General features: G+C 49.2%; 1 protein-coding gene across 2 annotated transcripts in view; it reads right to left on the bottom strand.

The window, feature by feature from the left end:
- Nucleotides 1-12,993, bottom strand: part of COL26A1 (collagen type XXVI alpha 1 chain) — a 191,954-nt gene that overhangs the window by 22,119 nt on the left and 156,842 nt on the right. For both annotated transcript variants that reach the window (XM_033109809.1, XM_033109810.1), the window contains exon 4: nt 106-167. In XM_033109809.1, coding sequence (XP_032965700.1) covers nt 106-167 — 62 coding nt within the window. The remainder of the gene's footprint in view (nt 1-105; nt 168-12,993) is intronic.

Genomic DNA, 12,993 nt, shown 5'->3' with positions numbered 1-12,993 from the left:
GCTGGGCTCCCTGCGGCTAGGGTTTCCCCAGTCACACTCTGCAGGTACCTAACACACCCTCCCACCAGCCAGCTCCCCAGGCCCAGGCTCCCCAAACCGTCTGACCTTGGCCTCCAGCGTGATCAGTCGCTCACTCATGTCGCTGAGCCGGGTACAGTTCATGCATTCTAAAAGAAAAGAGCCCAGATGAGAGTGGAGTATAGATACTAGGGAGAGAGCCACCCAGCCTCCAGGAATCAGGCAGGGAAATCGCTGATGGAGGGCCTGTAAGAACTTTTATTGGAAAACTCCTACTCATCCCTCAGGGCCTTATCATCAGCATCCCTCCCATGCAGCCTGCCTGAACTCCTAGCCTCCTTCCCGAGCGCCCACAGCACATTGGACCATCTGTTTATTCAGCCACGTGTCTGAGCCAGCACTGAGCCAGCACCTGGATGCCTTGTCAGCCTGAGAGCGTCATGAGGGCTGGAGTCTTCATCTATTTTGTTGGCCCATGAATCTCAGCACCTGGCACAAAGTAGGGGCTCAAAAATATAGCTGATAAACGGATGATCAATGAAATGGGCTCCCTGACTTTGAGAACTATAATCTGGGGAGGGAGATGGGCAAATAGCCACAAGCTGGTAAGGTCTACGGTAGGGCTGTAAGAACAGAACGTGCAAGAGAGGATGATGGAGGACACTAAACCCAGTCTGGGGTAGGGGTTGGTCAGGGAGGGCATCCTGGAGGCAGTGGCATCTAAGGTGAGGCCTGAGGGGTACACAGTGATTGGCCGGGTGAGGAAGCAGAGAGAGGCCAGATTCAGCAGAGGGAAGAACAAGTGCTGAGGCCACAGAGGGACAGAATAGGGGTCTGCCAGCAGCCTGGCCAAATCACAGCACCCCTGGGAGTCACCAATGCTGGAGTGGTGGGCTGGACCTTAACACAGAGGTACTAGCAAGAGGAGCTTGGAAGTATCCTGAGGCCAACGGGCAGCAAAGTCAAGGTCAGATCTGCATTTTCAAACGCTCACTCTGGCAGCAAAGTGTACAGTGGGTGGGAGTGGGAGGGGCGGGAGGCCGGAAGGCCAGTTAGGAGACCAGTGACGGTTAAGCCCCAGGCACACATCTCCCTGGGCTGTAATTATTTGTTTATGTCTGTCTCCTCCAGAGAACCGGAGCTCTTTAATGAGGAAATAGATGGTTCAAAGCTGTTCTAAAGAACTTTTATTGCTCTGGAAGTCAAGGGACGCCTAAATCCCTCACTCAGTTCAAAGCCTGACCCTACAGGAACCCCATTCTGGTTAAACAGACGCAGAAGCTGGGAGGTATTTGGGTAACTCAATAGGTCCCATTTGGTGTGTGGAGGCCCCTGGGCCGCAGCGAGGCCTGCATGCCCAGCAGCGGGTTCCACAGACCCCACACCATCAGCCCTCCTGTCCTTGGAAAGGGACCCCGTCTTTGTCACTGAACGCCAATCACCTTGCTGATGTCCCTGTTCTAAAATGGTGATGGCTCTGTGAGAGCTGTGGGGGGACAGCCAGGGGTCTCTGAGCCGTGAGAATAGGTGGCTCAGGCTGTGTCCTTCCCGAGGGTGCCCGGCCTCAGGGCCAGGGAGGCTGATACCCACTGCTTTCTGCTCACTCGCCCTACCTGGGTTTACGAGACCTACTACGTGGGCGGCAGAGGCCCGTTCTCTCTCACCTCCCTCCCTGTTCCCAGGGCTGGGCCCAGTCAGTGGTTTATGAGCAGTTTTTAGGAACAGAGCTCCCCCCTCAATAAACCTTGTCAGTAACTTCAATACATAAAACAGATTAAAGACTGAGGTATAAACACTGAAACTTTAAAACAACTAGAAGAATGTATACAGTTGTCTGACTCTGGGTTGGGGTAGGACTTCACAAAGACCAACCAGAGGGGGATGGTTTTCTGGTTAAATGGGGGCGGGGGGTGAACACACACGGTTCCCTCTAGTTTCTCCCAGAAAATGGATGGTAAAGAAAGGAAAAGGTATAAACCACAGAACAAAGAGAAGCAGAAGAGTAAATGAAAGGCCCAGCTTCTTCAAATTCAAAACGGAGGAGATGGGAGCTTTCAGGCTTCCTCCCTCAGGCTGGGACAGCCCCAGGCTGGAGAGGGGAGCGCTTCTCCTTGGGCACAGGGACCCTCCCATCCCAGGGGAAAGGCACAAGGGCACTGACATTGGGGGAGGCCCCCTGGTGAAACAGCTGGGTCTCCAAAGGCCCCTAGTCAACAAAACCAAGCCACAGGGTAAGAGCCTGAGGGGGCTTTAGTGCCTCCCTCTAAAATACAGACAGTCCAGTATTTCAGGGTTCCTGGGCCTCTTAAAAAAGCCTTTACTGGGAAAGACAGAGATCAAAACAATCCGGGTCCCGTTTGTTCATCCCCCCACCCATCCACTCCCTTACCCTTCTATCTACCTCTCTCCCCACCCAACCATTCCTTCATCCACCTGGAGCCAAGGTGGCTGGTCAAGAGGCCCTTGGTGACCCTGTGCTAATACTGACGGGGTGGGCGGCAGGGCTGTGAATGTGGGTGCCTGCCCTCGGAGCAAAGGCCCATGAACTGTCCTGAGCAGCCATGTCTTCTGAGGAACAGCCTCTGGAAGAGGACCCGCCGGCTTGCGCCTCAGCTGGCCCTCCACGCCACAGGAGGGCGCCACCCCACCCTGGGGTAGCAGGAAGAACAGGAGGAGGCAGGACTGGGTGAGTTGTAAATTAGAGCCCCAGCCCCACCCAGGGACCATTCTAGCCACATCTGGGGCCTTGAAGAGAGTGTTTCCAGGGTCTCAGGCAACAAATAGGGCTCCCTGCAGGGGGGAAGGTCAGCAGAGGGAGGTGCGAACCTCGGGCTCTCACAGGAACCTATTTCTGGAAAGTGTGCTGGGTCCGGGCCCAGTTTGCTCTGGCACTGGGCACCCTGTTTGGCAGGTGAGGAGCGGTTTGGCTGTCAGTGAGCACAGGGGTCCAGCTCCCCAGCCGAGGAGAGACCTGGGAGGCCCAGCCAGTGGGCAGGGGTGAGGTTGCCAGCTTAGCCTCCCCATGCCACCTGCTCTGGCAGGCGCTCTGAGACCAGGCAGGTTTTATGGTTCCCCTGGCATTCTGTCATCAACAGGCAATTAAATTATGTTTGTTTAACTTTCTCTAATTATTCATGGAGCGATGGAAACATGGAAATGGCACTGATGAGACTGACTGGCTCTGCGGGTGGACAAGGCCCTGCCCACCCGGGTCTGGGTGTCGGGTTTCCCTCCCTAAGATGAGGACTCTAACTTTCTCGGGTTCTGCAGATTCTGGGATTCCCCCATTCCTAGCCCTCCTCCCCGCCACACACAGGCCTACGAGCACCTGGCCACAGCACATTTCCTAGTGCTTAGGACACAGATGCAGAAACCTCTGTCAGGAAATCTTTGCCAATATGTGTATATTGGAAGTGTAGATGTGCCAGACAAACCACTGTGTGTGTGTGTGTGAGAGAGAGAGAGAGACAGAGAGAGAGAGACTGTTGTGGTCAGTGGAAAGAGAACCATAGAGGCCACTAACTCACTATGTGGCCTAAGGGCCCTTATTTCACCTCTCTGCACTTCAGTTTTCCCATCTGTAAAAGGGGTTTACACTGGATCAGCTCCAAGGGCCTCAGGGTCTTAGACTCTTTCTTTGCTCCTGCCACCTGCATCCTCGCCATTAGGCTGTCACTGCTGGGCTCTGGTCACCCACAGTAGGATGGTAATTGCCAATCCACCTGCCATTTGCCTTTGGCCAGCACTGCAACTGGTGATAGCTCTGCACCCAGAATTCAGGACCTGTCTCCTGAATAAGGCTGGATTCCCAAGACCTAGCCCCTGAGAGGGCAGGAGTTGCCTATTGCAGAGGAATCTAAAGAGGCAGAGTGAGTCCACTCTGAGGCGTGGGCCCTGAGACACTAACAGGGGAAACTCAGGACCTCAGACAAGGAGGTCCTGAGTTGCCTCAGTTTCTTCAATGGAACAAGAGATGGGCTGGGCCCAACACAGATATGTGTGGCACCTTTCTATCTTACAACACATAGTGTCAGTCCTGCTCCTACCAGGAGGTCAGTCTTGGGCCACACATTCTTTTAGTGCCTCCCTCTTCCCCCACTGGGACCTGTACGTCACTTAAGATCTTCCTCTTCTAGTGAGACTTTGGTCATCTCACCTTCTGTCAGAAATGCTGAACAGCTTTCTCTGCTCTCAGGAAAAAGTCCTTGTCTTGGCTAAGGCTCAACCTGCTTGCCATGGTCTCTTTTGCCTTTTGCTCTCACCACCATGCCCCAGCCCATCTACCCAGATTAATCACCTCCTGCCAGGACACACCACCTGAGCTTTCCCCAAAGCCCACTGGCTCTCTCCATTCTTCAAGATGAGGTATTCTTTTGAGGGAAGTGTATTTTCTGGCTAAGATTCTGTACCCAGCTCAACTATCCCTTAAAGTTTGAGGGTACAATGAAGGCATTTGTAGACATACATGGTTTTGAAATATTTATACTCCATGCACCCCTTCTCAAGAAGATGTTGAAGGATGTACTCCACCAAAACAAAAGAGTAAACTAAAGAAAGAAAGACCCAAAATAGGAAAACACAAAACAAGAAGTTCAACATGGGACAGAGACAAAGGGATATCTTAAGAAGGGAAATGAAGGAATGTCACATAATGATAGCATGAGGCAGGCTGGAGCAGTACTGGACCACAAGAGACAGAGGGTTCTAGAAAGGAGAGAGCCCTGATGTGTCTGAATGTAAGGAATTGTGAATTAAACTTTCTTTTGGAGAAGCTGGGGTGAGTTAGTGACATGCCAAGTAATGCATATCTATGATATGGCATAGAAAGATAAATAAATTAAAAATGAATTATTAATTTCCAGAAAAATGAAAAGTCTAAAGCAAAGAGAAGCACCTTGGTATACCACCTGAATCAGCTGTGAACAGTATTTGTTTTATTATTATACTCGATTTATTGTCTATTAATTTAACTCAAATTGTGATACAATTATTTGGGAGGAGGGGAGGAAGAGATGACATGGAAGATGGATCTGAGGTGAAGAAAAAACACCAGATCCTTACACAGGAGGAAGTCGACATAAAACCTCTAGGATTAAGAACCAAGAGAAATATATATATATATAGACACACACACATATATATATACATATACATACATATATATGTGTGTGTGTGTGTGTGTGTGTATAAAGCTTGACTAAAGGGAATGAAAATTGGAAGTAAAGAGGGATACAGGAGACTTCTCTTTCTCATTCTAAGCCTTGAAGGACTGTTTGCCCTTTTAAAACAATAAACATTGAATATACATAATATAAAGTTTTAACTGAGTAAAAACATGAAACATGCTCATGATACTATGTCAAAAATATACAAAATTGTATTTGTATTCTGTTTATAATTATATAAGAGATGGATAGTCAAGGAATGGAATATGGAAAAATAGACATAATTGTAGTGCTAGGATTATGGGTGTCTTGCCCTTGTTTTTCTAAAATTTCTGGGTGATGTTCTATTCTTTTGGCTCAGTTTCCCTATCTAAAAATGGAGCCAACCATCCCTACCTCATTAGGGTTGCTGTATGGGGTGGGAGAACTGAGGGGGGAGTGGTGTCTGCCTGCCCTCGGCTCCCAGGGAGTGACAAGCACCAGGTTCCCTGGCTTTTCCACCTGCTACAGCTCTGAGCTCCTGGCTTGGTGACGCCTCCCCTCAGGGCCACTACCACGCTGAGGACAGCTCCCTGTTCCTGTTGGGCTGGTGGCCTCTGTTCCCCTCTGCATGAACCCAGCTCTGGTTCCACATGTTAGCAGGCACACAGTAGGCTCTTAATAAATATTCATGGAATGAAGGAAATAGGCACCCCTTGAGGGTCATTCGTTCATAGTTCTTAGTCTTCTGAACAAAGCAGGAGAAGACCTTGAAAATCATTTACAGGTAGAGAAACCAAGGCCCAGAGAGGGAAAGGGAGTTGGCCAAGTTCATGACCTCATGGGAGATAAGCCACCCATGTCTCTCACCTCAGTCCAGGGCGTAACCATCTACCACAGGCCGTGAGGCCCATCCTCGGTTCGCTGGGGGATTTCCTGTATTGTGAGGAGACATTTTTGCATTTGTGTCCTGAAGGTGAAGAAGAATCTAGATATGTGGCTCCATTCCAAGCCAACACCCTTGCAAAGTCATTGACTATTAAGCCTCAGTTTCCTCATCTGTCAAATGGGCCTGATACTCTCTCCCTGACCCACCCCTAAGAACTGTAACAGGTCTCAGAAGAGATCAATGTGAACAGAACACATGTCACAAAGAGCATGAGGGGAATGGCTCTGAAGCTCACATTTCTAGTCTTGGGTGAGAGGAACCAGTCCCCCCACACCTGTGGCCCCCCTTAGAATCCTTGCAGCCTTGAGACTTGATGGCTAAAAAGAGGCTGGAGGCCTGTAAAGGTTCATTTTATGTGTCAACCTAGCTAGGCTCTAGTGCTGTTGTTTGGTCAAACACTAGTCTAGATGTTGCTGTGAATGTATTTTGAGATGTGGTTAACATCTACAATCAGTGGACTTTAAGTAAAGTAGGGTACCCTGGAGAACGTGGGTGGGCCTCATCCAATCAGTTGAAGGCCTTAAGAGCAAAATCTGACGTTTCCCAGAGAAGTAGGAATTCTGCCTCAAGACTGTAGCAGCATATGCTATCTGAGTTTCCAGCCTGCTGTCCTAACCTAAAGACTTCAGACTTGCTAGCCCCCACGATTGCATAAACTAATTCCTTAATATATATCTATAAAAGATTACATAAATAGATGGATAGATAGATAGATAGATACATAGATAGATATAGATATAGATATATAGACACATACACACACACACACCTTATTGGTTCTGTTTCTCTGGGGAACCTGCCTGATACTCACAAATAGGTCTTAACCACAGACTCATCCAGCAGGGCAGGGTCTCCTGAACTCACAGGAGGGTTCTGTGATTCAGCTCCAGCTGCCTTAAAGATAGTGCTGCCAGACTTATCAAATAAAAACACAAAATTTCAGCAACCCTTAGTACTTCAGTCCTTCTACAGACACGCTTCCTCTGCGATTGGGAGCCAGGGGCAAGTGGCCTTACCCTCAAGGGCCTTTGGACATGTAAGTGGCTGTACTGAAGGGCAGTGCCCATCTGTGTGCCTCTCCCGTGCAGGATGGGGCCAACTCCAGGCGGGGGAGATCAAGAGGGCTTCCTGAAGAGGTGGACCTGAGCTTTGACAAACGCTAGTGAAACATTTGCTGAGCACTTGCTCTGGGTCTGGCCCTGGCCTAAGTCTCTTACACCCCATTCTTTCTGTCTGTGTAAGACACTTAGCAACGCTAAGGCAGGCACTAGATTGCTATTGTCACTTTGCAGATGGGAAAAAGGAGGCACAGTGAGCTCAGGCAAATTTGCTGAAGTCTCCCAACCACAAACTGACCTGGAAGCACAAGCCCTTTGCTTGTAACCACTGAACTATTTAATGTCTGACGTAATGCTGCTGTTCACCGCGCACCTGCCCCACTCAGGCCCAGTGCTAGGGCTCTCCATGTTCTTGAGATCCTTGCATCAGCAGAAGGGACCCTGCTGTCCCTCCCACCTACAGAGGAGGACGCAGACCAATGGTGGTGATCCTCAAGCCCAACAGCACACAGCTCGAACATGCGCCTGACTGTCTGCTCCTGGCTTCCCACTCCTCACCTTTATAAGATTCGTTCTGACCTCGCACTGGCAACCTGCCCAAACAGACCTCACTCAGGTCCCTGCTTAAGCTTGTGTAACAGGTAGGAATCCAATTAGCCATGAGGATCGCAGACGGCTGTGGGGAAAGCAAGTCAGCTGCAGGCTGGATTTCCAGGTCTCCAGGCCTCTGGGGCAACTGTGGCCTGATAATTCTGGATTTTTCCAGTCTGGATGTCTCCAGTTCAGCCTGCAGTTCTAAGGTGCCCTCTGGTGCTCTAAGCCCAGCCTCATGGGTAGCAGAGAGGCACTGGGCCTGGGAAGAAACCTGTCCAGTTACCTTCTAGAGAGCTGCTTGCCCAGGTAATTGCAGACAGATTGGATTTCTCTAAGCCACATATCCCAGAAGGAAGGGTAGAGAAGGCAAGGTCAGACTGAAGGTGGGGGCCCTGCCCTGTGCCTCCCCTATGCTCCCCAAAACATGCCAGAGCAATGAACCCATCGAGGACCAGGGAGCCTGCTGTTTGGATAGAGCTGTGGCTGCCTGCCAGGCCCAGCCGTAGGGCTCATGGACAGGACGGGATAATTAAATTCCATCCTTTTCTATATTAGGGATCACAGAGAAGGCAAGATTTTTCAGGAACTTCTGCCAAGACTTTTATTGAAGAGTAACTTGAGTTCCTTCTTGGAGAGGGGAAATCTCGCATGGGGGTCTTCACTGTAGAAACACAAATCCCTGAAGGACGGACTATACTGAAGCTTCTCAGAACACGATAGTAGCTGGCTACTTCCACTCCCATGTCTGGCACCCACATCAGCAACCCCTGGACTGCGGGACTTTCTGGCAATGTTCAGAAACAGCCCATGGGGAAAGGGGCAACACTGGTGACTGAAATCGATTCACTAGTATTTATCAGGCAATTACTGGATAAGAGACAGAAATACCCTGGCATATTGCCCTTCCTCGTGAGTGAGGAGGATAAGATTCAGTTTGGCGATGTACTCAAGGTCACACAGTTTGTCAATTAAAGGTCAGAATCAGGACCCAGGTTTCTCTTCCCATGAGGCCATAGTGGGCTGGACCTGGGCAAAGTCTGTGACTTCTGCACCCCACCCCATGGCTCTAGGGGCTCTGCTGACCTAGATAGCTGAATCTGTCTTCCTCTCTCTCTACCTCCATATCCAGACCAAAGTTCAAGGTCAATGGGTCTTGCACCCTAGCTGGACCACACCCCAAAGCATCTTTCCCCCAACAAAATCTAAAGAGGAATTATTAGAATTATTAATTTGGCAAGGACACTGGAAAACAAAGATAGCTTACAAAAAATCAGCTATATTCCTATATACTGGTTATAAACAAATAGAAAATGAAAAATTTAAATACCATTCACAAAAGCATCATTGTCTAGGAAAAAATCTACTGAAAACTATAAAACATCACTGAGAGAAATTAAAGAAGATCTAAATAAATGGAAAAGATATACTATATTCATGGATTGGAAGACCCAATGTTGTAAAGCTGTTGATTCTCCCCCAGTTGATCTATAGGGTGAATGCAATCCCATTTGAAATTTCAGAAGGCTTTGTGTGTGTGTGCGTGTTGGCAGGTTGATTCTAAAATGTATATGAAGATGCAAAGGTCTAAGAATAGCCAAAGCAATCCAGAAGAAATAGAAAATGATATAGAAGACTTATACTACCAGAATTGAGACCTATTGTGAAAGTACAGTAATTAAGAGACTGTATTGTTGGTACAAGGAAAGACAAATAGACCCACACTTAAATAGTCACCTGGTGTATGAAAAAGGCACAAATGCAGTACAGTGGAGAAAGAACACACTCTTCAATAAATTATGCTGAGTCGATTGAATATCCAAATGGAAAAGTAAAATAAAAGAATCAGATCCCTAACTCACACCACACATAAAAGTTCATTCCAGATGGATTGTAGATCTAAATGTAAAAGGTACAATAATTCAGCTTTTAGAAGAAAACATAGGTGACTACTTTCGTGACCTCAGAATAGATAATATTTCTTAAACAGGACACAAAAAGCAGTAACATTAAAGAAAACTTTGATAAAGTGAACTGCTTTAAAATTAAGAATTTCTTTTCATCAGAAGATACCATGAAGAGAATGAAGAGGCCTGTCACCCAGTAGAAGAGGATTCTTGGAATACATATAGCCACAAAATAAGATATCCAATTGGCCAATAGTCATCCACAGAGAGGCGCAACTCAGCCATATGAAGAAAAGCAAGTTAAACCACAATGCGATACTCCCACATACCCACCAGAATGGCTAAAATTAGAAAAACTGATAACACCAAGTACTACAGAAGATGGGAGCCCCTGGAACTCTCATGGTGTTGATGGAGTGTCTGTGGTATGACCACTTAAAAAATCGTTTGGCAGTTTCTAATACAGCTGATTAGAAGGCCATTCTGTGACCCAGCAGTTCCATCCCCAGATATAAATCTGACACAAATAAATAAATGTGTTCATTAAAAGCCATGTACAAAAATGTTCAGGCAGTGTTGCTCGAATAACCAAAAATTATAAATAACCCAAATTCCCATCGATGGCCGGCTGGAGAAATAAATTGAACATTCACAAAACAGAATACTACACAGTAAGAACTGTGCACAAACCAAACAGCCATGTGGATGAACCTCAGAGAGAGTGTCGGGTGAAAGATGACGGAGCCAAACAGCACACACTGTGTGATTCCAATTATCGAAAGTCCCAACAAAGGCAAAACAGCTCTAAGGTGTTGGCTTTCATAGTGGTTACCTCAGGGAGGGCAATTACTGGAAGAGGCGAGAGGAGGGCTTCGAAGATGATGAAAATGTTCTTGTTGATTTAGGTGCTGGAATCCATGTGCAGTCACTTTGGGGAAAACGTGTTGAGTTGTTCTCCTGCTCATTCGGAACCACCAATCTGACTTGTCACCCTCCAAAGTTCCCTGTCACCCTGAAGACAAACTCCTAGGCCTTTGGCCTTGCCTATCTTCTCTCATTTAGCAATGGCTCCCAGCCCACCTCACTGATCAGCAAACTCCTTCTTAAGCACCACCTCCTCCAGGAAGCCTTCCGTCAACACTTCAGGAGGGCTCAGGCACCCACTTTCCCATCAATTACCATGTACTGTGCTTACGGCACTTGGCACCCTGGATAGAATGATGTTTTGGGTACACCTCAGCCCTGAGGGCTGTGAACCCTTTGAGGGCAGGGACCATGTCTCATTCATTCTTGTATTCTAAACCAGTTGGGGCTGGCATATTCCCGTCACATGGGGCTGCAAAGATGCTTGTGTGTCCTCTCAGGATGGTACAGTGCTGCCCTTGGGATGGTGAGCAGAAAGGGAAGGAGACCCCCAGCTCCCTGTGCAGGAGGCCTGCCCTGGAGGGCCTTCGGGGACCAGGAAGGAGGGAGGGGGCTGCTCTCCTCCCACAGGGAGGTGTGTGCCCCTGGGGCATCTGTCCCTGCACACCCTGGCATCTCTGTGCCAGGAGCTTCCTCACCGTGCACGGGAAGTACTGTAGCCCTCCAGCAGCTGTTTTCCATTTCCACCAAGGCCAGAAAAAGCGGAAAGGGCTTAAGGTAGAGATAAGGAAGATATTTTGATGGTGAAGTTCATTACACTCTGGCTTGTGTCACCAGGGGAGGAGAGGGAGGACGACAATCTCTTCCGATTTCACCAGAGCAGAGGGTCTGGCCCATGTGGAGCGATGCAGGTCACACGAATGACCACAAAAGGAAGAAACCGACTCACAGTCACAGAGCACTTGCCACGTGCTGGACACTGTGGAAGCGCTAGACCTTTGCTGATGAGACACTTGTCGTGTGAATTCATCTCCTTCCTACAGTCACCTGATGTGATAGGGACCTTTACTATCCCCATTATAGATAGGAAACTGAGGCACACAGAGGTTAGGTAGCTGCCCAAAGTTACACAGCTAGTAAGTGACAGGGCCTGGATGCAACCTGAGGCAGTCAGTGGGTGGCACCTGGCTTTTGACCAGCCCCAGCCGCAGGCCTTAGGAACTGGCCTGCCGAAAAGGCCTGAAGTCCCTTGGGGAGCTGCCCTGATGACTTCCTTCCGGCTCCAGTCCCCACCCTGCTGTCCTCTGGAATTCCTACCCCCACCCAGCGGGCCCGGGGGTGGGGCTCCACAGCCTTTCCCCAGATGCCATCCTGGCCCTTTGCCCCAGCTGAGGGCACCACAGCATTTCCTTTCTAAAACATAAGGCCTTCGACTTCTGTGGGGAAACATCAGGAATTAAATAAATGCATTTCTTTAGGAAATGAGATCCCTCCCCAAAGTTAGCTGTGTCCCTTTGCTACATAGGGCTGACATATTCCCTTTGTCCCTCTTCCCCCAGAGGGCAACTGGGCCCAACTAAGAGGAAACCCAAGTTGGCAGTGGCATGGGGTAGGGGCTGCAGGGACAGAGGGGCTGGCACCTGGGAGGGCCCTCAGGTCAGCATCACTGGCTCCTAGAGGTAAAGGGCACCGCTGAGGCATAGGGGGTGTAGCGGGGGGCCAATCCACATGTCCACGCACCAGAATGCAGACATGCAAGGACATGCATGTAGGCGTGTGTGTGTGTGTGTGTGTGTGTGTGTGTGTGTGTGTGTGTGTTTCTGGTCCTTGTCCCGACACAGGGACAGAAAGAAACATTCTCAGTTTACACAGAGCCCATGGTTTTATAAAGCCCTTTTGCCCTCTGACCTCATTTGGTACCTGTGTGGCTGGATTTATAGCTGTTCAAAGGGCAGCTCAGACAGGGGAGGGGACTTTCCCAGGTCACACAGAGCTTTGACAAAAACCCCATTGTCTTCCTCTGGGAAACGCCAGGTGTCCTCCCACCTCACCTACCCCACCCTTCCCATGGCCTCTCCATCAAAAGTAACCCAAATGAACCATAAAAGGCTACAGGGGGAGGGGCTGCCAGCCCCTATTTTTGGATCCACCAGCTGTGAGGCCAGGGCACTGACTGGTCCCCTGCTCTGTGAACGCCTGCCTTCTGATGGACCAAGAGTGGAGTTGGCATCAGGAACTGTGCTGTGTGTCCTTGGGCAGGGTGCAGCCCTCTCTGGGCCTTCGCTTCCCATGGGTCAGGTGCAGGGACAGACTTGATGCTGTCTCCTGGCCCTATCAGGCTGTCATTTTCTGAGTCAGCAGTCATAAGTGAAGCCAGAAGTTACATCAGCTGGGCACCCACCTTTCCCCTTCTCTCTCCTATGGAAACAGGAGCAGGCCTTTGCTTCCTGTGAGGAGACAAA

This window comes from Rhinolophus ferrumequinum, chromosome 7 (assembly GCF_004115265.2).
Source record: "Rhinolophus ferrumequinum isolate MPI-CBG mRhiFer1 chromosome 7, mRhiFer1_v1.p, whole genome shotgun sequence".
NCBI classification, from domain to species: Eukaryota; Metazoa; Chordata; class Mammalia; order Chiroptera; family Rhinolophidae; genus Rhinolophus; species Rhinolophus ferrumequinum.
Note: the sequence above shows the minus strand (reverse complement) of the source record. Positions and strands in the feature narration are given on the sequence as shown.